Source organism: Coccidioides immitis, assembly GCF_000149335.2.
Source record: "Coccidioides immitis RS genomic scaffold supercont3.3, whole genome shotgun sequence".
NCBI classification, from domain to species: Eukaryota; Fungi; Ascomycota; class Eurotiomycetes; order Onygenales; family Onygenaceae; genus Coccidioides; species Coccidioides immitis.
The window spans coordinates 3,757,004-3,779,492 of NW_004504308.1; the positions used below are offsets into that span (position 1 = coordinate 3,757,004).

Here is a 22,489-nt window from a genome sequence, read left to right on the forward strand (position 1 = left end):
ATCCTACATGTCAAGGTTAGAAGCAGATTGTAGGAGATGAAAAACTTCCAGAGGCCATCTCCACATACTACATTCTTATCTTTGCACTGCTCTGAACTCCAGGATTGGGCCTTTCAAGCTGAGTTGTGACACATGTACCACATGTCTGTCACATATGTCTTATAGATATTGTCATCTCCATAGTTCTGTGAAGACTGGGCGTAGTTTTCACACTGTCTGAGAGCGAGGATTCATAAAAGATGGAATGCCTTGCACCCAGTAGAATGATCTGTTGCGATAGAGCTCATCAAGTTTGTTGTTTAGCTCATTAACATCCATCATTAACTCCTATGTGGAGTTTGCTCTTTTTCAAATATTGTTTGGAACAGAGGCTGAGGGAAGGCTGAAAGTCCATCAAGATGAAAATGCAGGAATATGAACGCCTATATATGGAAGCATGGACTTGCTGGGAAACCTTTTGTTTTGATTAGCTAGCCTGGGACCGGTCGTTATCACATCACATCAAAAGTCGTCGAATGCAGAGTCTAGACTGCGACTGTTCTTCAAGAAGTAGATACCGCTGTCTACTAAGGGGGTGTGTACCCGATAAAGTGTGGCGGAGATGGCTTCTTCCCTTTCATTGTATTTGACAGGGATACCATTTCTGAGGATTTGAAAGCCTCCAGATCTCCGGGAATGAGAAGCAACATCCAGGGCATGGTACGGAGCAGTTGGATGAAATTTGGAAAAGAATTGAAACTGACGCCATGACTTCCATAAAGCGGTGGTGTACACTTAAGGTCACGTGGAAGTCATAAATATAGATGTCACGTGACCATTTCCTTCAATGGACTCTTATTCACGCCATATCAAGTGCTTGGGAACAACCTTCCAGAGAGAATCGAGCTGACAGTTCTTAGCGGCCTGGAGTCAACCACAAACCTTTGATGAGCAGGGGAGATCATCTTTACCATTCGTGTTGAATTAAATATATTATACATCATCTCTCAACATGGCGTCGCAACTACTCCCACTTGGTAAAATCTAGAATTCCATACTTTTCCAAATATTTTGCGTGATCGCTAACATAGAACTGATGAATAAGAATTAATTGATAAATGCGTTGGATCCAAGATCTGGGTTGTTATGAAGGGAGATAGAGGTGCGGTTTGTCTATTTTTGGCCTCTTCCACGAAGCTCTCACTCGGATGTGCCAGGAAGGAATGCTTTTACTGACTTGCGTTCGACGCTGTAGAGTTCAGCGGAACTTTGCTTGGATTCGATGATTACGTTAGTATGTATTTCCTTTTATCCTCCTGAAAGTTCTGATATGAAATAGGCAGACTAATAGCTACTCATAGATATGGTTCTGGAGGACGTTACAGAATTGTATGGACACATTTTCACATGTCCTGCTGCAGCAAGAAAATCGCCTTGCTGACAATATCCTAGTGACTATACAGGAGCCCAAACTAAGCTTCCTAAGATCTTGCTAAATGGAAATAATGTTTGCATGGTGCGTTTAGCTCAACCATTCTCTTCTCGTCACACATGAGGCTGACGTGTTGATATCAAGTTAATTCCCGGCGGTGAGGGTCCAGTGGGCTCTGCAAGCTAGACCAGGGCTGGCGCAGTTTGGATGGAGTCGGTTTTCCTTCATATCTAGACTCTGGAGTTTTGGGGTATTGTTGCATCATTCTACGAGATATATGAGCATTCTTAAGTCCATTATACTACATGGAGCATCATTTCTGTATGAAGTAAATCAAAACAAACGGGTATTACATACTCTTTCCACGGGGTCACGCCGATCGAGCGGCATTCAATGATCAACCTACAAGCTATATCTCAGATATCTCAAAAGGTTCAGCCAGGAGTAGGCACAATCTACGTTACAGGAAACACAGACCGCCAAGCACGCAAAGGTGAGGCTCGGTCTCTCTCTCGCCGCCTTTGGTTTCAATTTTTCTGTTTTCCCTTTGTCCAAGGATCCGCTGGGCGTTAACGTTGGAAAGTTGCTCGTTGTCTCTCAAAATATCACGGCTATGACCTATTACTACACGTCTGCGAAGCATCTTCCTGTTTTAAGTAATAGTAGATAGCATCGAGCGCTAGTATGTAACAGTTGTAAGAGAAAACGACAAAAGTAAGACGGAGTACTCCGTACGCAGAACAGATTTATTTTGACCCTAGATGTTATCAATGATTTCGACTACGACACCATCTGGTAGCCAAGGTTACAAGAAAGCTGGTTTTGAGTTTCTGAAGGATGAATTTGGAGGAGATGAAATTTTTTACCCTCTCGATTGTCGCGGCGTAATATCCCCGCACTAAAGCGAAATTGGGGGTTTGAGGGCTGAATCACAGAAGGACGCGGGGATGCGCGGATGATGCAATGATTATCATCCCATCGCGTGGCCTTCACCGCCAACGATCTGGTTTGAATGATTTTCCAGGAGCGGGTTTATGCAAACCTGGAAACAATCAAAAAAAACAGTCAAGCTCGAAACACTCGTGCTGCAGGAGTGTGGCGACCCAGGCAGGATCCTATCGCTTGATAGCGCGCTTCTCAAAGCTAACGACGGACCGAAGGATGTCCTACGTGCTTGGCTTGTACCCTCGAGTCCGTCCGCAACACACGAGCTACACGAGGCCGGAGCGGCGGAGTTTGTACGCAACGTGCCCACGTTGTGCGCATTTGACACCGGAGAAAGCGCCGATTTGCCAATGCTTGGAATACGTTAATAGTGGGCCGACAGGATGACCATCTCGGATCATGGGCAACCCCTGGTGTTGCCAGCTGGATTCTCTTTTTTTTAAACGTTGACTGGATGGAGGCCAACCGGAATGTAACTTCATAGCATTCACGTTTCTCGGAACCCTGCTGTTTGTGTCTTGGGATCAAGCAATATGAAAGAAACCCCCAGATTTCATTTCTTAGCATCTCCCAGCTTCTCGATTAAATAGCCCACGGGCTACATAACCTTCAACTTTTTGATCCTAGACCCTCAGCGATGAGTTGACCAAGGATCATTCTCCACTACCCCCGCTTTGGAACCTTGGTTCCCTCTTGGTCTCATTACTGGGAACTCGGGAAGCCATTCTATTATTGTGCAGCGTGCTCTTGGTTGAATACGCACACTTTTGTCGAATGTGCCTGCGATGAACGGTGCAGCAGCGCCCAACTACCGACAAAAGTCACCCTCACACCTCCAGATTAAATCATCGGAGCCCATGTCACAGCCATCTCTGTGATAATGGTCGCATCGCATTCCGGGAATGCTCGAAAACCAGCGAGGTCTTTTCCCCGGACTGTCCATCCAACCCCTTCTTTTCCAGAGGTATCGCTAGACTACGACGATGATCCACCCCAAAAGAATGCCTGGCAACGGCTCTTGGACAGTTTCAAGCGAAATCCGCACGCGCAGGTTTCCAAGCTTGGGCAGATAGACACGAATGGAAAGCTGTTCGACCTCGAAGAGGCTGTCGCGAATATAGCTTTGTCTCCCCTGAAGAGGAAACTCAAGGGCCGGCACTTGCAGATGATTGCTATTGGAGGTTCTGTAGGTATGGACTTTTTTTCTATGTGAACAAAAGAGTGATGGGAGTTCCTTGCTTCCGGACCTAAACGGAATACTAAGTTATGGATCCCGCATTTAGGCACTGGACTTTTCGTAAGTTCTGGGAGGTCTCTGGCTATCGGTGGGCCTGCCTCTCTCGTCATCGCGTTCAGTCTCGTCGGCATCATGGTCTACTCAACCATCCACGCTCTAGGCGAAATGGCCGTTTTGTTTCCCGTTGCTGGCTCTTTCTCTTCCTTCTCCACTCGTTTTTTAGATCCCGCATGGGGATTCGCTATGGGATGGAACTATGCCTTGCAGTGGCTGGTTGTTTTGCCTTTAGAGATTGTCGCGGCCTCTTTGACGGTATCCTACTGGCCATCTCATATTTCCCCCGCCGCCTGGGTTGCCATCTTTTACACTATGGTCATTACAATCAACTTGTTTGGAGTCCAAGGCTATGGTGAAGCGGAATTCATATTTTCTATAATAAAAGTCGTTGCTATCGTTGGATTTATGTATGTCACCGGGTCTTTCTCTGATATGTCCGTTGAAAATATTTCTGACGCCTTCTAGTATACTAGGAATCGTCATTAATATTGGTGGTGGTGACAATGGGTCATATATCGGATTTCGATACTGGCGGGACCCCGGGGCGTTTAATCACGGATTCAAAGGCCTCTGCAGTTGCTTCGTGAACGCAGCATTTGCGTTTACCGGGACCGAGCTTGTTGGTCTAGCTGCCGCTGAAGCATCCAACCCGGTCAAAGCGCTCCCAAGTGCAGTCAGACAGGTATTTTGGAGAATCACTTTATTCTACATCGTAGCGTTGATAATTGTTGGGCTTTTGGTCCCATACACCGAAGCGCGTTTACTCAACCCCGCTTCGCAGGCGGATACCAAAGCTTCACCATTTGTGATTGCCATCAGGGATGCAGGAATTCAAGGATTAGATTCGGTTATGAACGTGGTTATCATGCTTGCTGTCCTTTCGGTGGGGAACTCTGCGATATATGGCTCCTCGCGGACTCTAGCAGCTTTGGCCGAACAGCATCAAGCACCTCGCTTCCTCGCCTACATCGACCGTAGAGGGCGCCCTCTATTCGCGATTATTGTCGCATCCGCGATCGGTCTCCTCAGTTTCCTCGCTGCGTCCTCGAAGCAAGAAGAAGTATTCATCTGGATGATGGCTATCTCAGGGCTATCATCCATCCTCAACTGGGCTTCCATTTGCCTTGCGCATATTCGATTCCGACGCGGCTGGGCCTTGCAAGGTCACAGTCTTGACGAACTAGCTTTCACATCCCAACCTGGGGTCGTCGGTTCCTGGATCGGATTTATATTCAACATACTTGTGCTCATGGCTCAGTTCTGGGTTGGGGTTGCACCTATAATTCAAGAAATGGACGGGGACCCTACTGTGGCTGGTGTTAAGAATTGGTTCTCCGTCTACCTTGCGGCTCCGATCGTTATCCTGTTCTACGTTCCGTATAAAATTCGGTTTAAAACAAAGATCGTCCGCGCGAAGGACATGGACCTCAAGACTGGTAGGCGGGATCTACATCTGGCGCACTTAATTGCTGAGGAAAGGGCGGAGAGGGCGGAATGGCCGCTGTGGAAGAAGGTGTATCGATTCTTCTGCTGAGTTGTGTATACGGAGTACTGGACGACATGGCGCCTGGAGCAGAAATTCGTGAAGGCTTAGCGGGAAGCACTATGTTTCCTGTTTTTTCTTTTTTCTTTTTTCTTTTTTTTTCGGCGCCAGAGCAATAATGATAATGATGTATCTATGTATATACCCCTGGTGATATTGTTTGTCTGTTTAAAGCCTCTCTCGTCCCGTTGGTGTGGTCTTCCCCTCGTGGCAGGCGTGTGGAGGCGGAAAGTTGGTTGATCCGGGCGGCGGCTGCGGCTGAAACCCAACCAACGGGCGGGTAGATTATTATGTAATATTACACTTAATTGGCTGCTCATTTCAGCCCCAGCCTTATTCCAGCTCTTTGTCCTCTATGCTCCGTACCAAATACCCCAAGAAAAACTGGAATTCCCTGTTAAGTTAGGTACCTGATACCTTCACCTGCGTTCTATCCGGTACAAGCCACCCCACCACGTGACTTGGCTGCTGACGGGCGCAGCTGCGGATGCGCAATTCAGTCCAACACCGTTCAACGTCCAACGAAAGCGAGGTCAGGGATCCATCACTTCCCCTGGTCGCCTGCTTCTTCCTTCTCTCAGGGTTTTATCTCGACACGACCTCTCTGCATTCCGTCTTCTTCTCTCCCCCTTCACCTCTGCGTTAACTGCGTTCGTCTCGTTCTCCACCCAATCATCCTCTGAGAGGCTGCTTGTGTCAGAATCAAACTTAACTTTCGTTCCTGAGCCGCCCAGTCCAAGCTCTCTTTCAGAGACAGCACTTTGCGCCTTTTCCTCGTCCTCCGAGCCTCCATAACGTGCCCATTAAATCTCCTTGTCTCGAAGACACCCAACGATCTACGCTTCCAGTTCCGTCTCCGCTATCGTATCGAAGCCTTGTCGCCTTCCCTTTTCTTTTTCCGAGTTTGAACCCTTACACGACCTTCACCCTCCTTCACAATGCCAGGTTTCGCGGATTGTTTTTGGTCCCCTGATTATGCCAGCGGGCTTGGCGTACTCTTCACCAAACTGCAGCAGGGCATAGTAGAGAATCAGCAAATCCTTGCTATTGCTCGTATGCGCGCAGATGCAGAACAATTATACAGTGCAAAACTGGGGGATATCGCGCCATCAATCGATCGGATGTCAAACGGTTTTGCACGGGACGATGGTGCCAGCGTACGAAAAGTAAGTGGCTAGCCCAACTGTCAAAGAAATCACGGGTGCATTGGGGATTTATCTCCGTTCCTTTCTGACTTTGCTGACTTTTCTGTGGTCTAGGCGTACGAAGGAGTTCGAAGTGAGATGATAGAAGCCACAAAGAACCATCAGAAGATTGCCTCCAATATTCGAGATCTCGTCGTAACCCCCTTCGGTCGTTGGGCAGCACAGCACGAAGCGCGGATTTTGAATAGCCAGGAGGAGCTCCAGACGAGAGTCAAAGAGCATTCAAAACAAGCGGAACTAACGAAGAAGTTACGGAGCCAGTATTTCAACAAATGTCGATTGGTGGAAGATTTGGAGGAAGAGAACAAGCTTGCCTTTCAGAGCCCGGACAGAGAAACGGGCAGTCCGAAACAGGCACCTCCGACGATTGTTTTGCCCGATGGTGACGAGGAACCCGAGCCGATTGAGCTGGGTGACCAAGTTTACCTACCCGACCAGCTAAAGAAACTCTTAACTCACATGCTTGAGACAGTCAAAATTGGAGAGGCTAAGGTGCCAATTTTGGGCACCTATTTAAACACTTCTACTGGCGCAGATATCGTGGAATATATCCAAAAACATTTAAACGCGTCAAGCATCAGCTACGCCGAGCGGATTGGCCAGGATATGGTGGACAATGGCTTCTTGAGACTGGTTGGAAACGTCGGCAGCACCTTCGCTAATAGCTCTAGAATGAACTATCAATGGCGCTCTAAAGCTTTCCAAATAACCGGAATTCCTGAGAAAAAGAAACCGCTATTGCGAGTTTCGTCACTAGCGTCCGGTAGCGACGACAATGCGGACTCACCCACCGTTGCAGAGATTTTATCTGGATGGAATCCACTCAATAACCCTTATCCAAACGAGACACCTGCGGAGAAACTTCGACGCGAGGCCCGCGAGACTGATGAACGCTATAAAGCTGCCGTGAAGAAACTAGACCGCATGCGATGTGCTATGGAAGAAGAGATTATCGACTACCTAAAATTTATGGAGCGATGCGAATTGGATCGTCTAAAAGCGATTAAAGCTGTCATCCTCGACTTCTCAGGCGCCATAAGCAATGTGATTCCATCTTTACGCAGCACGGTCGACCAAATGATGCTTTACCAGGAGACCATCCAACCACTCGGGGATCTCAGGTACCTATTGGAGAATTATCGGACCGGAGCCTTTGTACCTCGTGTTCAGCCGTATGAGAATTACTATGGCTCTGTTGACGGTCTGTTAATCCCATTGGTACCCATTATATTGTTTGCGGCTGCCATACTGACAGCTGGATGATAGATCAAACTTTTGGCGTCGATCTGGAAGCTAGGGCTAGGGCGGACCGCAAAAGAGTTCCTATCATCGTTACCAGCATTTTAACGTACCTTGATAATCGTAAGTTTCATCGAATGTTGACCCTTTCTAGGTATGTGCAACCTAACATGATGCGTAGGGTATCCCGATCTCGAAGGCGACGAAGCTCGCCGTGCAATATGGCTTCATGAAGTACCGCTCGCAACGACACATCATCTCCGCAATGTTTTGAACAACGGTCAGCCAGTTATGCCAGAAACCTTAGATCGATACGAGATTCCTGTTGTTGCGAGTGTGCTGAAGTTATATCTGCTTGAACTACCAGGTATGTGCTTGACTTTTTTTCGGTTGTAAATCCCCTTTTCTTCATATTTTTTGAGACTAAAATCAGTAGATTCCCTTGTGTCTTCCCAGGTATATGAGATCGTGAGAACCATTTACACCACCACGAGCGACGCATCCGAGGAAGGTCGCGTGAAAGTATTACAGAACACCCTGGGCCAGCTCCGTCTTAACAACATCGCAACCCTGGATGCCGTGATCACTCATTTTACGCGGCTAATCGACCTAACGTCGGCAGATGATGCATACGTGACCGCTCTAGCACAAAACCTGGCCCCATGCATCCTCAGACCACGTGTCGAGAGTAACCTTACAATGGATGAACGGCATAATTACCGCCTTCTCCGGGACCTCTTTGATCATAAGGAGGAGATATTTGGAGAGCTGAAACGACAGGCTAGTTCCCTTGGTAGTTTGTCGTCGGGTTCTTCTCGACCGCGCGCTATAAGCACGGACGAGAGCAATCGACGTGCAAATATGGAGGCGAGGAACAAGGCGATTGCTGATAGAAGCCGAGCAAATAGTCCCGCTCCTGGGTACCGTCATCGACGCGATCGATCGATTGGCGGATCGGAATCCACTCGCTTCCCGATTAATGTCGGTAGCCCAACAACGGCAGAGAGACGGGTTGGTCGACAGAGTCTAGAGGTCCCCGGATCCATAGGCTCCCCTACCACAGTCGACCATCAACGTAAAGCGGAACCTTCGGGAAACAATGCGGCGACAAACGGTAACGGTGATTCTTCGGCTGCCCAAGATGACGCTACCCCGTCGACGCCAGTCGCTGTTGTGGGCAAGAGTAATTCTCTTTCCCGCTCCGGCGGCAGATATTCTCGTATTACTGGATTGAATAGGGATAGCGTTGGTAATGTTGTTCCAGAGAGCGCTGGAGGTGACGCTCAGGGAGAGGGAGCGGAGCAAGCTCCGCCCAGACCAGTAGGAGTGACACTGGAGGACAAACCAATGGATGACTGATTTTAGAAGAGCTTCTAGAGATGTGATACTTTGTTCAAGGGGTGATATCCATTATGCGAAAACAAATTTATAATTCTGTTTTATATAAGTACGGAGTATTGAGCGGCTATTCCTGAATATTTTTTTTTTTTTCCATATGCTCTGATCTTGTCTTGTTTCTTATCTGGTTTGCTGCTTTTTCCTATTGGTTCCATGCATGCCCTGTCTTCCCTATGTAAATACGTATGCCTATGTAAAGCTCATGCTGTATGTGTCTTGGAGTCAATGAATTCACGGTTGTTTGACTGCTCGCTCGGAATATGTAACAAAGCCTTGCATACACACAATCTCTAAATATAATAAACCCTGTTAGCCCCTTTAGCTGAAAAACTGGTGAAGAATCGAGCCAGGGTGAAATTAGATGTATCTTTTAGCTGTAGCTCCTCCAGCTTGTAACAAGCAACCCACGCCTCTCAGGCTGTGGTAGGAATCACTCATTTGCTCATGTATTCGTCTGAAATATCTTGTAGTGTATTGAATAAGGAACTTCCAATGCATATTGCTTCCTTTGATAATCTTTTTTATCGGTAGCCTCTACTCCATACCCGGTGTAACGATGTAGGACACAGTTTATAGAAGCACCTGAATGCCCTAGAAATGCACAAACCATTCCCCAATACCTGCTCCAACATACAAATATACCCATGCCTTGCTAACAATGCAATGACATTAAACAAACAAACAACATTAGCAATAAAGACACAGCAAGCACAAACTCTACTCTCGCAATAGGGCTCTCAAAATGCCCTCACCAGGTCCTGTAATCTGGGCTTCAATCTCTGCTTCACCAACATAGCAAATCAGGCCACTTGCATCAACCCCCATTTTGGATGGAGAACCGGTGATACCTCGTCCGGTCCTTGTAGGGGTGCGCAACATCACCGATCCGCTAGCCATGGCGGCACCTCCGCGGCCACCACGTGTTTGAGCTTCGCCAACTAAGCCCATGGTCTCTAAGCTACCGATAATGTCCTTGAACTCGGTGATTGATAGGGGCTGGAGGACATTGTCTCGTCGACAGAGGGAGGAGTAAGTATCAAACAGCTCCTTTACGGTTGGGGCAGTGGAGCGAGGCGACTTGGTTGGGGTATTGGAACCATTGAACGTTGCTCGTCGTTTTCGCCCAGCCGAGATTAGGGCACAAAGTGTTGCTTTCTGGTGTAGATTCAGCCCCTGTAGACGTTCTGTAGTCCCATGCCCAAAGGCGGCAGATGTGACACGAGCAACATGGGCCACAGTGGCCCGAGGAGCGGTGGCAGCTGTATAGCGAGACACAGGCTCTGGAGTGTCTGGTGGCGACAAGGGTGATGCGAGATTCATATTCTCCAGCAATGGAGGTTTGGAGGAAATGGCTGGTACACCATCAAACTTTTGCTTAGGCTCCCGCTCAATCAATTCGATTGTGCGTCGAACTAGATCAAAGGCCTTGCGAAGGTCACCTGACTGTGATGCGACCTTTCGCGCGCAGAACTGGATGGCCGCAGGGTGGAGGAAAGGGACAAATCCTTTGGCAACGGCTGCATCGTCTAATAAAAGGGACTGAAGACGAGTCGTAATTACGTTCGTTATCTGTGCTGGGGTGTATGGTAGGAACGGAAGCAATTGTGGCTTCAAGTTTTTCGCTTTTAGCCTAGGCAAAAATCGATCCGTGAGGTCAAGAGCGTTGGCTATTCCGATTAAAACGAGGCGAGAATTCGTCTGCAGAGACCATTCGAAAAAGTTGTAGAGAATCTCTTGATCACCTGTCAATAGGTGGTCGATTTCGTCCAAAGCAACGAGGAAAATGTCACTGCAAGATTTCTTCTTCGGGAGGAACATGCCCCGGAGCCGTTCAGCTTCACTCTTTTTAAATACTTGAGATTCACCACAAAGATCTTCAACTAATTTCCGGTAGATGTCGCGGGCGCTCGTCATACTGGCACAATTTACGTACGCGGCTTTAGCTGTGATTCTGGGTTGTAGTTCGCGACAAACTTCTTCGACCAAAGCGCTTTTGCCGGTGCCTGGTGGTCCACTAACGTACATGCACCCGCCGCGCTTCGAAGAGACTGCATTCTGGATGAATCGCGTCAATTCATCTCTTTCAGCTTGACGACCGACTAAGCGACCGGGGTTTGCACTCCGCACAAAGAGCTGTCTGGCGTCGGTGTAGACAGTTCTAGCTGAGACTGACGGAATGGGTCTGGGTGTCCGAGGAGTCACTGGCTTTATGGCAACCTGTACACGGTGTTTAGGCGTGACGGGGGTAACCGTAGATAATGCATCTCTGAATCTCCTGGACTGAGGAGTTGCGAATTGGCGGCTCGGGTCCGCGTTTTCATCTGTCCCAAGTCAGCTCCTTGATATTGGGGAATTGTCAACTCGGAACAATCTCTACTGACCTGTTACCAGTTCCTTGGTCTTTTTGGCCTGACTTGACTTGGGAAGGGGCTTGCTAGAAGCTGTACAGTTTGGCTGTTCAGAAATTTTTGGGCGCTTGGCCTGTGTTTCGTCTTGCGGACTGCATGTTTGCAGGCGTTTTGACCTGCGCTGGCGTATTGGCAGGCTAAAGGGATCATCACTCTCGCTGTCATGGTGTATCTCGGGCTCGTGCTGAGCGAACCGTCGCTTCCTGGGAGAGCGGAGTGTCGTGCCTTGGAGGATTAATCATCAGTAAAAGTGGTCTGGCAGGCACCGACGCGACGACGAGGGTTGAAATTTGAAGGAAGAATGGCAGAAAGGAGACGGGAGGAGTGTAATTACCATGAGGATCAGCAGCACTGCGCTGACGCTTGCCGAGGACTGATGGGGCCATTGTTGTGAATGTATGGAGGGCGAGTGCGTGGTCGAAGGTGATGCTTTCTGGATTGCCAAAACAGCGAGAGCAGCGGGTGAGGCGGAGGAAGTACCTGGGCAGGTACCTTTTTGAGGGTTGAAAGTACCTTCCGTCGCGTCGCCCTTTAGCGTGTCGCGAAACTCATTAAAACAGCAAGAACGCGACTTTCGTGAATGACCGTGATTTGGGAAGGTGAGCCGGACAATAGCCTTGGCAGGGGCCGCCACTCCGCTCCAACACATGGCGCTATCGGCCATGGTATTCCAGGAATTCCAGGTATTTCCAGGTCTTAATCCAATTTTCGGGTGAGGTTTAGAGCTTATTCCTGTAGTGTACCAGAGTACGGAGCCAACTACTCCTTACCTTCTCTCGGATGAAAGAGACTAGCCGCTAGATATTCATCCCTCAAAAATGCGAGTTTTCAGTGATGTGTGAAGCCTCCTCTTGTACCGAGTAATGGGGGTTAACTTCTATACGGAGAACGAAAAAGGTCAATAGTGCAGGATAGTTGCATAAAATTTGTGCATCAAACTGCATTTTTGGTTTATATCCCGTACCGTACAAGCCCTAAACCCTTGGATTGCCTTCTGTTACAGGACTAGCGCTCACTCCCGGGTGCATTCTCCTGACTTGGGCAGCGGCCCTGCGTGATCTGGACGGAATAACATATTTACCGAGAACTCTGCACGTGCTTTGACGTATTGTGTCATTCTTGTCCGCCTTGCTTATCAGCGACTATCACACTGACTGCCTGGCTCTCATTGTTTGCCTCGCGCCATCTGCCTGAATCCATCCTCCATTCGAATCTCTTTAATTTCAGACAGATTCCCGACCATGATCTCTGCATTTCGAGAGTTGTCGATAAACTAAATGCTGATCTCACCCTTTTCTTTTATGTGACTTTCTCCTTCGGAGCTTACTCCAAATAACTGCCGGGTTAGCTGTATCTTCCCGGCAGTGCTTTAGCTCACCTATCTATCTCCCCTAGCCGCGAACCTCCACTTTGTGTAATACGTTGACTCTCTCTACAAAATAGCAGCCATGGAGGACGCCGCTCTAGCCCAGTTCACGGAGGTTACGGGTTCTCGCCCGGAAACCGCGCTGCATTATCTGCAGTTGACAGACTACAACCTGCAGACGGCTATGCAGCTCTACTTTGAAAATGGAGCCGTTGATTTTCAGCCTGAACCGCAAACTGAATCCGCTCAACGATCCCCCAGTCGCCCGCGAGCCTCGGCTGGATACGAAGACGAGCACGGCGTCGTTCATATCGACTCCGACGATGAAGGTGCTAGTATACCTGTTGGTACCTCGAACCAGCAAGCGTCCACACGTAGTGGCCCAACTTTCGAAGACGATCTGGCGCTGGCGCGTCGTTTGCAAGAAGAACTATACGCTGGTGGAGAATCCACGGAGACTGTTCGGGCCCCCATTTCTAGAAGAACGGAAACCCTCGTAGGACCAGACGCCGATTTCGATGACCCACACTCAGGATTACTGCAGGAGGTTCGAGCTAGACAGCGGGCCCGGGCGGGTATGTATCGAGTTCGACCCCGCCGGTGAGCTATCAAACGGGAGAATTAACAACTTGCTTTGATAGGACGCCCTGGCATTTTTAATCAGAGAGATGTTACCTCGTCGATCTGGAATGACGAAGACCCAGAGTCACACAGAGCAACGCTCTCTCGGGCTACAGGTGGAGCGTCCGAATCATCGTCTAAGTCTAGTATGCTGGCCGAGATGTATAGACCCCCATTCGAGATTATGTCAAGGCTACCCTGGGAAGCTGCACGCAGTGAAGGTCGGGAAACAAAGAAATGGCTGCTGGTTAACGTCCAGGACCCATCCATTTTTGACTGCCAGTTGTTAAACAGGGACATTTGGAAAAACCCCTCAATTGTAGATACGGTGAAAGAGAATTTCATCTTCTTACAGTTTACCAAAGACGACGAACGCGGGGCTCAATACCTCCAGTATTACTTCCCTGCACACGACGTGCAAGACAATTACCCGCACATCGCCATTGTCGATCCGCGAACCGGAGAACAAGTGAAAATATGGTCTGGCCCACCAGTGGTCAAGGCCTCCGATTTTCTGATACAGCTTCACGAGTTTCTCGATCGATACAGCCTTGACAATGCTGTGCGCAACCCCGTTGCGAAGAGGAAACCGGAGGTCAAACCTCAATCCAAGCTAGACACAATGACGGAGGAAGAAATGCTAGAGATGGCCCTCCGGAACAGCTTAGAGGGTCAAGAGGCACCAAAACATGAGGATCCAGATGAGCTCACGCGAAGCATCAGTGACCTCAAGGGCAAAGGCAAAGCTACTGCGTCCAATAACGATCTAATAGACATTGAGTCCCTGGCTGAAAACGGAGAGGAAGAAGAAGATCAGTTTTCCAAGCTGTTCCGCTCCATCCCATCCGATAAGCTACATAAAGAGCCAGAGGCGGACCCGGCTACCACGACCAGGATCCAGTTCCGACATTCCTCGGGCAGAATAATTCGGAGATTCTCCCTGTCAGACTCTGTCAGAAGACTCTATGAATGGCTAAAGGCGTCTCCGATAGAAGGCAAGGCGGGGGTTGAGTTTGAATTAGTCTCCATGGGGCAGAATCTCATCCACATACTTGATACGAGTATTCAGGATGCGGGCCTGAAGAATGGAACCGTAATGGTTGGGTATATGGAGGAAGATTAGAACCGCGCCAACCTTGTGGCTTGCATGTTTAGTTTGGGATGTCGCCCTTATGGTAATATTCACGATGTACGGAGTACACAGAGCAAATCAACAGATGGGGATATTTGACATGGCAGCCCCTGAACAAGTTAGTGTGTGTTCGGAATGGCAAGGTTTTTTCGCATGACAATCCGAATAGGCGCAAAATAAAGTATTGTCATAATAATATCAGGAGTAGATGCCACTCGCTGATTTGTTCAGGTTTGCTAATTATTTTTTCCATGTGGACTTCGCGCCTGGTTGCGGGCGTTGATAACCTTCCAAGGATGTTCTATTCCCTTCAAAGCAATGCCAAGCCAGCTGACAAATCCGAAACAATACAGTGAAAATTACTCAGGTTCTTTTTATTTTTTTAATTTTTAATTTTTTTTTTTCCGTGCCTGAAAAGCTTGGAACGTAGGAGATGAGATTGATAAGATAAGATAAGATGGCTTGTCCCATGCACGTGCGTTATGGATGTATTGTGCGGAGTACGGGAGTTACCGTACGCATGATACTGGAACCGGATTAACCAAATTTCCAGAGCCTTTCCCGTTCCCGTAATTTCCCACCAGTCAGGCTGCGTGTTTCGTCGGGACTCGGGAGCAGCCCGTGTAATGCGCCTTACTAGCGGTTTCGTTTCATGAGCGAAGCTCCCGCGGCTGTTTGTTTGTTTTGACAGAGCTGAGTGGGAGAAGAGCAATTATTGGCGAACACAGCGGTGTGCCATCATATCAGCGCGTGGTGGGCTGTTGCATCCTGCTTCCTGCTGACGACACAGATACATATGTACTCCAGAGAGCACTGCAACAGGCATCACCAAGCGGACCCGCTCCCATCGGACGCTCGACGCATTGAATCTCACAACTTCTTATCTGACAGCTCCTCCATCCGTGCGCATCGCCACTCTCCTGGACTCCCCTTATTCCCTGCCCCTCATAATTCGTCCACACTTTCGCACCCGCCCCTACGCTTTCTCAAACAAACAAACTGTTTGCTGCTGGTTTGTGAAGCTGATAGGTCGTCCTTTGGTGGACTCGAAGGGAAAAAGGATTTAAATAATACAAGTGTGTCAAAATGGAGGGTCGTGCTGTAGACCCGGAGACGCTGTATACAAAACAAAACTGCATCGGTATGCGATGAGAGATGAAAGGAACCCGTTAGCTGTGTTTCCTGGCTGATTCCTTATGTTCTTACAGGTGGTGGAAGTTTTGGTAAAGTGTACAAAGGGTACGATCTCCTCCTTCTCCCACCTTGATATGGTTTGGGAATAACTGACACGGTGCTGTCGGACCTTCAATAGAGTTGACAAACGCACGGGCCAAGCGGTTGCGATTAAGATAATTGACGTTGAAAATGCCGACGACGAAGTCGAAGATATAATCCAGGAAATCTCCATCTTATCAGAGCTCAATTCTCCCTATGTGACGAAGTACCATGGGTCGTACCTCAAAGGTTCCGACCTATGGATTATAATGGAGTTCTGCTCTGGTGGGAGCTGCTCGGACTTGATGCGCGCGGGCAAAATCGAAGAGGACTATATTATGATTATCTTGCGGGAGTTGCTAATGGGACTGGATTATCTTCACACCGACAATAAGCTACACAGAGACGTCAAAGGTGGGGCGCATCCCAGAGCGAATGTCTGCTCTACCGGAAACTAGGTTGCTGATTGCATTCACCACAGCTGCAAACGTCCTTCTTACAGCAAGTGGGCAAGTCAAACTTGCAGACTTTGGTGTCTCTGGTCAGCTTTCTGCGACCATGACGAAGAAGAATACGTTCGTCGGCACTCCGTTCTGGATGGCACCGGAAGTAATCAAGCAATCCGGCCACGACCACAAAGCAGATATTTGGTCTTTGGGGATTACGGCTATAGAACTAGCTGAGGGACAGCCGCCGTACTCTGATATACATCCTATGAAAGTTTTGTTTCTTATCCCTAAAAACCATCCTCCCACATTACAGGGAAACTTTAGCAGGCCGTTCAAGGACTTTGTGGAACTATGTCTCAGGCGGGACCCTAGAGAACGCCCAACCGCCAAAGAACTGCTGAGACATCCGTTTATAAAACGTGCGAAGAAAACGACTTATCTTACAGAATTGATTGAGAGATACGAGAGATGGGTCACTACACATGGAAATGAGCTATCCGACGACGAAGATGAAGTGCCTACTTCTCCTCATAAGCCCACTCCAGAAGAAGAAGATCTTTGGGATTTTGGCACCGTACGCCCAGCTGGCTTGGGAAGGGCTGCCGGATTACGCGCCATGAATGATGCCGCCGCGAATGCGAGGGCTCAAGGTATCGAAGATCATCGCCGCCATGCCATCAGCCAGGATTTCGCTAGTTCTGAAAATTTACAGCGCAAGCCATCTAATCCCACGTTGAAAGCTCCACCGTCACCTCAAAAGACTCCTCAGAGACAAAACTTCCCCCCCAGTTTATTATCTACATCTCAATTGCCACCGTCCAAGATTCCGCTTCCGCCATCTCCGCAGAAGACTAACTATCAAGAGCAGTACAGTACTCCAATACATCATTCAAAAACATCATTCCAAATTGAAAAAGAAAGTCCCAATAGTATGGACTACGATAGGGCTTTGCAACAAACGCTGGCCCAGGATCTAGGATACCTCCAGCTGGGAGGCAACTCCTCCCATGCCGCTCCCGCTTCACCACCCAAATCCCTTCCAACGCCCCCGGCAAATGAGCAAGCGTATAGAAAACCGGTCTCGGCGCAGATTCCAGAAATACCGCCATTCAGGGGCCAGGCGAAAAGGACGCCCTCTCGGGACCTGCCCAGCCAACCCCAACCATCAGCGCGTCCGCAAGCTCTTCCCGGACAGTTACCCCTTCCTCCTCTCCAACATGAAAGATACGCAGCAGGACCTAATCAAAAGCCATTACCACCCTTACTATCTCGCCGACAAACCTCACTCTCCTCCCTCCAGTCCACAGAAGCTCCACCGCGCAAGTCTGCCGATTCCACGACATCCCAGTCCACTCTTGCGTTTTCTGCCCACCCAGCACCGCCAGATAATGAAATCACTGCTCTAAATGGCGTTATTCTCCCTGCACTTGAAGCAGCGCTTCGTCGCCGCACCTGTAAACTTCATGCACTGACACGCAACTCCGGTGGGAAGCAAATTACCCCTGCTGCGGCCGAGTTAGCACAAAAGCGGCAATATGCGCATGAGAAGTTGAAGAGGTTGGTTATCAAGGCGGCTGGTGTGTTTAAGGAGATTGAGAAGTGGGATGATGAGGCGCCCGTCCCTATGGGCGGAGAGATCAACTCGTTCTTGGAGGGCTTTTTAGAGGAAGTACTTGTCAGAGTTGAACCAGAGGATGGAGAGGGGAGTCCTCCCAAGAAATAACGATGAATGAGTCACGAAGAGATGATAGGAATGCAGCTGTTCCCCCTTTTTATCTCTTTTTTTTGGATTGCATAAATTATGATGTATGACATAGGGCTTCTTCTGTTTTATGCATTGATTGATGGCTTCATTTGTTTCTTCTCTCTTTCTCTCTCTTTTTCTTTTTCTTTTTTTTTTGTTTTGATTGGCATTTTAGCTATTATGGTGCTTTCAACTGGGCAAACGGTTGATCTGGACAACAGCTCATTGTCTGTAGAGTGGCCGGGTAGATGACAAGCAATCAGACGGGCATTTCATGATTTCATCAATGAATAAAATCAACGTCTCATAATTTGACATAGTGGACGAACACAGGACTAGACCAAATAAATGTCAAAAAGCAAGGGTCCACCTTCGTAAGTCATAAGAATGTATATGCAGTGAAAGTGTCTGCGTGATAGTCCAACCCCTGTTGCTCGTCTATACTATTCCGTCAAGAAGCAGTCCTTGCAATAGTGCCCTATCTGGTCTGATACCTGGATTTCGCCTAGTTATTTTCATGGACTGTACTAGCGGCGTCATGCCACTTACCAAGGTAGGAGCTGTAAACCGGCAATTTCTTCGCTAGTTCGCAGTTCATCCACTCGGGAAGCTTCTGAAAGTTAGCCCCTCAAGGGCGGTAAAATGATCTTTGAGACTAACGTATCAAACCGGGTTTCGGCACAGCTGCCCAAGGCCCGCAACAGGGGACGCAAACGACGACGCTTCAAACGGCAGCGAATAAGCGTCTGACCCCAGTTATTATATATACCCAAAAATTATTAGAAAATAAAATAAAATAAATAAATAAATAAAAATCGGCTCTTACAGCCTGATGGAATCAATTAAAGCGCATGTTGCCTGCACCTTTGTCTCGTAACTTCCCTAGTAGCCGGCTTGCTTGAGGTAACTATGCTTTTTCAGGACCTTCTTTATCACAGTGTCGGGAAAAGAGAACTTCGTTGGAACTATCGGCGGGTAACCTGCCTTGAGGAGACTCAAGATTTTGCCTGATGAGAAGCGCTCGACAATTCTCCTGTTTGTTCAGCCTCTAATTTGGTCGACCTCCGTCCTTCCATTGTCTCACTTGGGCTTTTTGTGATAACTGGAAGAGATGAGTCTCCGGATATAAGCCATGGATGTTCGAGGCAGCCCTCTATGGTCAAGCGATCCTTCGGATTCACCAGGAGCATTTTGTCGATAAGATCCAGCGCTGGATCGCCAACAGAATCCCAGTATGGGGATGGGTAACTGAATAGACCCTTTATAATTTGTTGTGTAATGTTATAAGGGAATCCTGGGGTGCAAAATTCATCTGAAAATGGAGGGAATCCGCAAAGGCAGATGTACAACACCACCCCGAGAGACCAGATATCTACGGCATGTGTATATGGCCCCGTACCAGAGGGTCTCGTGAGCATTTCAGGCGCAGCATCTGTGGGATAGTTAGTAACAAGATTATATCAGCTTATGTGGTAGACATACAACCAACAGACCCGAACCTATTTCAATAGTTAGCTAATAGTCCATATAGGGGCTGTCAGGCGGGCTCACATGTCCGTTGCGCTGTTTGCAACCGTCATTGTTAATTCGACATGGAGCTTGATACGTAAATCCTCGTCAAAGACCAGGATTTTTCTTGGTTTGATGTCTCGGTGTATAATATTCCGTTCATGCTTTGGAACCAGTTCTTAGTTTAGATTCTAATAGACGAGAAGACGGCACGAACCAGATATTTGACCCCTTGAAATAGTTGAAAGAAGACGATGCGGGTTTCGGACTCGGTCAATTTCTCGCGCGACACGATCCGATCGAAAAGGTCACCCTCAGGGGCAAGCTCCATGACCAAATACAATGCATCAATCTCATCGAATGGCTCTTCCAGAGGAAGTAAGGCGGGATGTCTGATCGTCATAAGCGCAGCAATTTCTCTTTGCATGCCCAGCCTAAGTGCGTCATTAGGCTTCTCCAGCTTCTTTACCGCATACATAATGCCCGTGGACTGTTCAATGCAGGAGTATATTGTCGCAAAATTACCCCATGCAACTGGTTTAATGATGGTGTATTTCTCGCTGAAACTCTTCGTGTGGGACTTTCGTGAGTACTTGACAATAAACCGATACTCGAGAGTGATAGCTATCTCATCTCCATCCGCAAGTTGCCGGCTGTTGTTGCGCCTTACGAACGTTTCGTTAACAAAGGTCCCGTTGGAGGAGAGGTTTTGTAGGAATGCAACAGTAGCTCCACTATTCTCTTCGCAATATATTATGCAGTGGCGGTTTGATACTGTTGCAGACTTGAGAATCAAATCTATCATTCGGGTCAGCGTGTGGAGCAACTACCGAGTAAAATGCATAATAATGATGATGATTATAGTAATAGCTAGGTGGCCGTCAATAGTCGAAACTTACCGCACTCGGGATGTCGGCCAATTAAATATGATTTTGCTGAAAACGGTCTTCGAGCAAGAGGTTTGCTCTCATCACTGATTGAAACAGCATGGGGGGCAGCCTCATGTTTGAGTGACATAATGCTGCCACCATTGCGAGTTATAGGCACCAAATAGGCCCAGGTACGTTCAGGATCGTCATCTTCTATCTTTTCATCTTTCATATCTTCGGTTTCCTTCTTTCCAATTTCAACGCTACCCTGAGATGTTGGTGGCAGGTGATCGGATTGAAGAACGGGTTGTATATCGGCCGGAAGCGTGGATTCCTCCAATGGGGGTGTCACGGATCGTGCGGTTTCAAAACTTAGGGGACCGAAACTAGCTGAATGAATGGACTCTCGGGCACGAGGTCTTGCGGATTGGTTATCAATATCGGACTCGTCCTTTCCGTCGTCCTTTGGGATAATTCCAGAAGTTGAAAAAGTCGAGAACCGCTCTAGGTGGAAGGACAAGTGCTTATCTAGCCGTTGGTAGAACTGCCGCTCTAGTAGGCAGACGGGACATTTTTCTCGCGGGTCTTTAAGACTAGATTCTGAAATCTCAAGGAAATTCTCAATTTGGGCCCCAGTGATATTGTTATGCTGTGATTCGAGATGATCACGCAAATCGGATTTCGAATTAAAAAGGAGCGCTTGATGCTCAAAACATTGCCACACACGACGGTGCGCCAGTCGTTCGTGCTCGAGCCAAGCATGTCGGGTAGTGTACATTTGCAGTCCATCAGGGCAGGCTGGGTAAGTGCAAACATACGGTTGAAGGTCTCGAAAAATATGTGCCCTCCAGGCACGCCCCCTTGCATGACTGGATGGGCACGTTATCCCACAATACGGACAGAGAAACTCCAGGCTCTTGTTGGCGGCAGAAGGAGGAGATGGGACATCAACTGGTTCTCCGTGCATATCGAATGCCGTGGACGCATACGATATGAAAGATTGTGTCTCAAGCATGTCGTCGAGTTTCCGATCGTACTTGGTGGCAACAGTCTCGGATAAAAGAGTTGTTTTGGCGGTGTTGTGAGTCGGTGCAGCGTCAAATTGCTTGGGCCCTTCTGTCGAACCGTGCATCTCTAGCTTCCGTCCTAAATTTTTGAGCGCTGTGGGAGTAGGCCGAAGTGGCACGACTTCACTGTCTACAGTCGCAAGCTTTTTTGCATGCCTTTGCCAGTAACGAATAAATTTTCGACGTTGTGTAATTGTCGTTCCCAGACGATCGATTAGAGCCCTATCCTCTGCTGTTATCTTAACAGCTTCGGAGAGGTCCATAGACATTTTTTGGGCAGCTTCCCTCCGGAGTTGGATAAACGAGTCTTCTACATGTCGTATGTCGAAGTAACCAAAACCGGCAAACACGTCAATGCCAGTCTGTTCGTCGACCTCCCTGTAGAGCAACGGTTTTAGTGATCTCAATCTCGTAGCAGTACTCCTTATCCTGAAAGCAAGTCTGTACAAGTCGGCAAGGATCTCCGTAATTGTGCTCATATGAAGACTGAGTTCTGTCAGAGGCTCTTCATCGGAGTCTTCCGCGGACGATTCATCATCGCTGGAGTCATTGGGTAGCGAAAGTTTCTCCAAGGGCAGCCGTGTTCCGGTTGCAACTTCGACGCCTTTCCCAGTCGTCAGCAAATGAGCAATACGTCTGTCGTTATCCATCAACGTGAGACTCAAGCCTGAAAGGGCGGGTTGGAGTTGTGGAACAAGCTCCTCCAACCGAAGTTAACATACTCAAAGTCAACGTCTGCTGCAATTTATTTAGCAGCTTGAGCACATTCATGCGCACCACGGTCGACTCCCGCAGCCGAAAATCCAGGGAGGCCCTTCCAGTCTGCAAAGCGCCCAGATTCCCTGACCACAGCTTCAACCGGTCATACTGGTTTTCAACTTTACCGGGGGGCATCAGGAGGCAATGTTCTGGGTCCTTCAGCGCAGCCGCCAGCTGTTGGAAGCTTTTCCAGCTGGCGGCCGTCGCGCGGTATATCGAATCCATTCCCTGTGCTTCAGTGCACCATGAGAACAAGAGGATGAGCAAGGCGCAAGGGAGTCATCAGTGGTGTGAAGAGTGTGGGTCTTCGTGAGG

At 48.4% G+C, this 22,489-nt stretch overlaps 7 protein-coding genes across 7 annotated transcripts; 5 read left to right on the forward strand and 2 right to left on the reverse strand.

Annotated features, from left to right (window-relative positions):
* Window positions 1-991: 991 nt before the first annotated feature.
* Window positions 992-1,597, forward strand: CIMG_11969 (U6 snRNA-associated Sm-like protein LSm5; the record flags this gene model as incomplete). Its single annotated transcript, XM_012358523.1, has 6 exons — window positions 992-1,016; window positions 1,085-1,141; window positions 1,235-1,273; window positions 1,341-1,368; window positions 1,432-1,495; window positions 1,556-1,597. 6 exons carry the CDS (start codon window positions 992-994, stop codon window positions 1,595-1,597), a joined length of 255 nt encoding a protein of 84 aa, XP_012213946.1.
* Window positions 1,598-2,935: 1,338 nt separating this feature from the next.
* Window positions 2,936-5,485, forward strand: CIMG_07525 (amino acid permease). The gene is made up of 3 exons (XM_001240361.2): window positions 2,936-3,546; window positions 3,640-4,057; window positions 4,116-5,485. The coding sequence occupies exons 1-3, from the start codon at window positions 3,237-3,239 to the stop codon at window positions 5,182-5,184; spliced, it is 1,797 nt and encodes a 598-aa protein (XP_001240362.1). The 5' UTR covers window positions 2,936-3,236; the 3' UTR covers window positions 5,185-5,485.
* Window positions 5,486-5,754: 269 nt separating this feature from the next.
* CIMG_07524 (RhoGAP and Fes/CIP4 domain-containing protein) lies at window positions 5,755-9,356 on the forward strand. The gene is made up of 5 exons (XM_001240360.2): window positions 5,755-6,359; window positions 6,453-7,599; window positions 7,665-7,760; window positions 7,819-8,004; window positions 8,074-9,356. The coding sequence occupies exons 1-5, from the start codon at window positions 6,132-6,134 to the stop codon at window positions 8,994-8,996; spliced, it is 2,580 nt and encodes an 859-aa protein (XP_001240361.1). The 5' UTR covers window positions 5,755-6,131; the 3' UTR covers window positions 8,997-9,356.
* Window positions 9,357-9,752: 396 nt separating this feature from the next.
* On the reverse strand, window positions 9,753-11,829 carry CIMG_07523 (cell division control protein Cdc6; the record flags this gene model as incomplete). Its single annotated transcript, XM_001240359.2, has 3 exons — window positions 9,753-11,356; window positions 11,417-11,668; window positions 11,778-11,829. The coding sequence occupies 3 exons, from the start codon at window positions 11,827-11,829 to the stop codon at window positions 9,753-9,755; spliced, it is 1,908 nt and encodes a 635-aa protein (XP_001240360.2).
* Window positions 11,830-12,610: 781 nt separating this feature from the next.
* Window positions 12,611-14,779, forward strand: CIMG_07522 (UBX domain-containing protein). Its single transcript, XM_001240358.2, has 2 exons — window positions 12,611-13,384; window positions 13,451-14,779. The coding sequence occupies exons 1-2, from the start codon at window positions 12,892-12,894 to the stop codon at window positions 14,551-14,553; spliced, it is 1,596 nt and encodes a 531-aa protein (XP_001240359.1). The 5' UTR covers window positions 12,611-12,891; the 3' UTR covers window positions 14,554-14,779.
* A 551-nt stretch (window positions 14,780-15,330) lies between these two features.
* CIMG_07521 (STE/STE20/YSK protein kinase) lies at window positions 15,331-17,949 on the forward strand (the record flags this gene model as incomplete). Its single annotated transcript, XM_001240357.2, has 4 exons — window positions 15,331-15,703; window positions 15,771-15,801; window positions 15,875-16,191; window positions 16,259-17,949. Exons 1-4 carry the CDS (start codon window positions 15,649-15,651, stop codon window positions 17,947-17,949), a joined length of 2,094 nt encoding a protein of 697 aa, XP_001240358.1. The 5' UTR covers window positions 15,331-15,648.
* On the reverse strand, window positions 17,071-22,440 carry CIMG_07520 (CAMK protein kinase). The gene is made up of 9 exons (XM_001240356.2): window positions 22,138-22,440; window positions 20,379-22,019; window positions 19,697-20,277; window positions 19,522-19,643; window positions 19,453-19,469; window positions 18,797-19,402; window positions 18,631-18,716; window positions 18,520-18,580; window positions 17,071-18,464 (listed from the first exon to the last, which is right to left on the reverse strand). The coding sequence occupies exons 1-6, from the start codon at window positions 22,397-22,399 to the stop codon at window positions 18,966-18,968; spliced, it is 3,060 nt and encodes a 1,019-aa protein (XP_001240357.1). The 5' UTR covers window positions 22,400-22,440; the 3' UTR covers window positions 17,071-18,464; window positions 18,520-18,580; window positions 18,631-18,716; window positions 18,797-18,965.
* Between the last annotated feature and the right edge of the window lie 49 nt (window positions 22,441-22,489).

Bases quoted from the DNA above. Each gene is read 5' to 3' on its own strand.
- CIMG_07525 (XM_001240361.2), top strand. From the start codon at position 3,237: ATGGTCGCATCGCATTCCGGGAATGCTCGAAAACCAGCGAGGTCTTTT. The intron at 3,547-3,639 runs GTATGGACTTTT...TCCCGCATTTAG, and splicing joins TGCTATTGGAGGTTCTGTAG to GCACTGGACTTTTCGTAAGT. The intron at 4,058-4,115 runs GTATGTCACCGG...GACGCCTTCTAG, and splicing joins GTTGCTATCGTTGGATTTAT to TATACTAGGAATCGTCATTA.
- CIMG_07524 (XM_001240360.2), top strand. From the start codon at position 6,132: ATGCCAGGTTTCGCGGATTGTTTTTGGTCCCCTGATTATGCCAGCGGG. The intron at 6,360-6,452 runs GTAAGTGGCTAG...TCTGTGGTCTAG, and splicing joins ATGGTGCCAGCGTACGAAAA to GCGTACGAAGGAGTTCGAAG. The intron at 7,600-7,664 runs GTCTGTTAATCC...GCTGGATGATAG, and splicing joins TTACTATGGCTCTGTTGACG to ATCAAACTTTTGGCGTCGAT.
- CIMG_07522 (XM_001240358.2), top strand. From the start codon at position 12,892: ATGGAGGACGCCGCTCTAGCCCAGTTCACGGAGGTTACGGGTTCTCGC. The intron at 13,385-13,450 runs GTATGTATCGAG...TTGCTTTGATAG, and splicing joins TAGACAGCGGGCCCGGGCGG to GACGCCCTGGCATTTTTAAT.
- CIMG_07520 (XM_001240356.2), bottom strand. From the start codon at position 22,399: ATGGATTCGATATACCGCGCGACGGCCGCCAGCTGGAAAAGCTTCCAA. The intron at 20,278-20,378 runs GTAAGTTTCGAC...CCCGAATGATAG, and splicing joins TGGCCGACATCCCGAGTGCG to ATTTGATTCTCAAGTCTGCA. The intron at 19,644-19,696 runs GTTCGTGCCGTC...CTGGTTCCAAAG, and splicing joins TTCAAGGGGTCAAATATCTG to CATGAACGGAATATTATACA.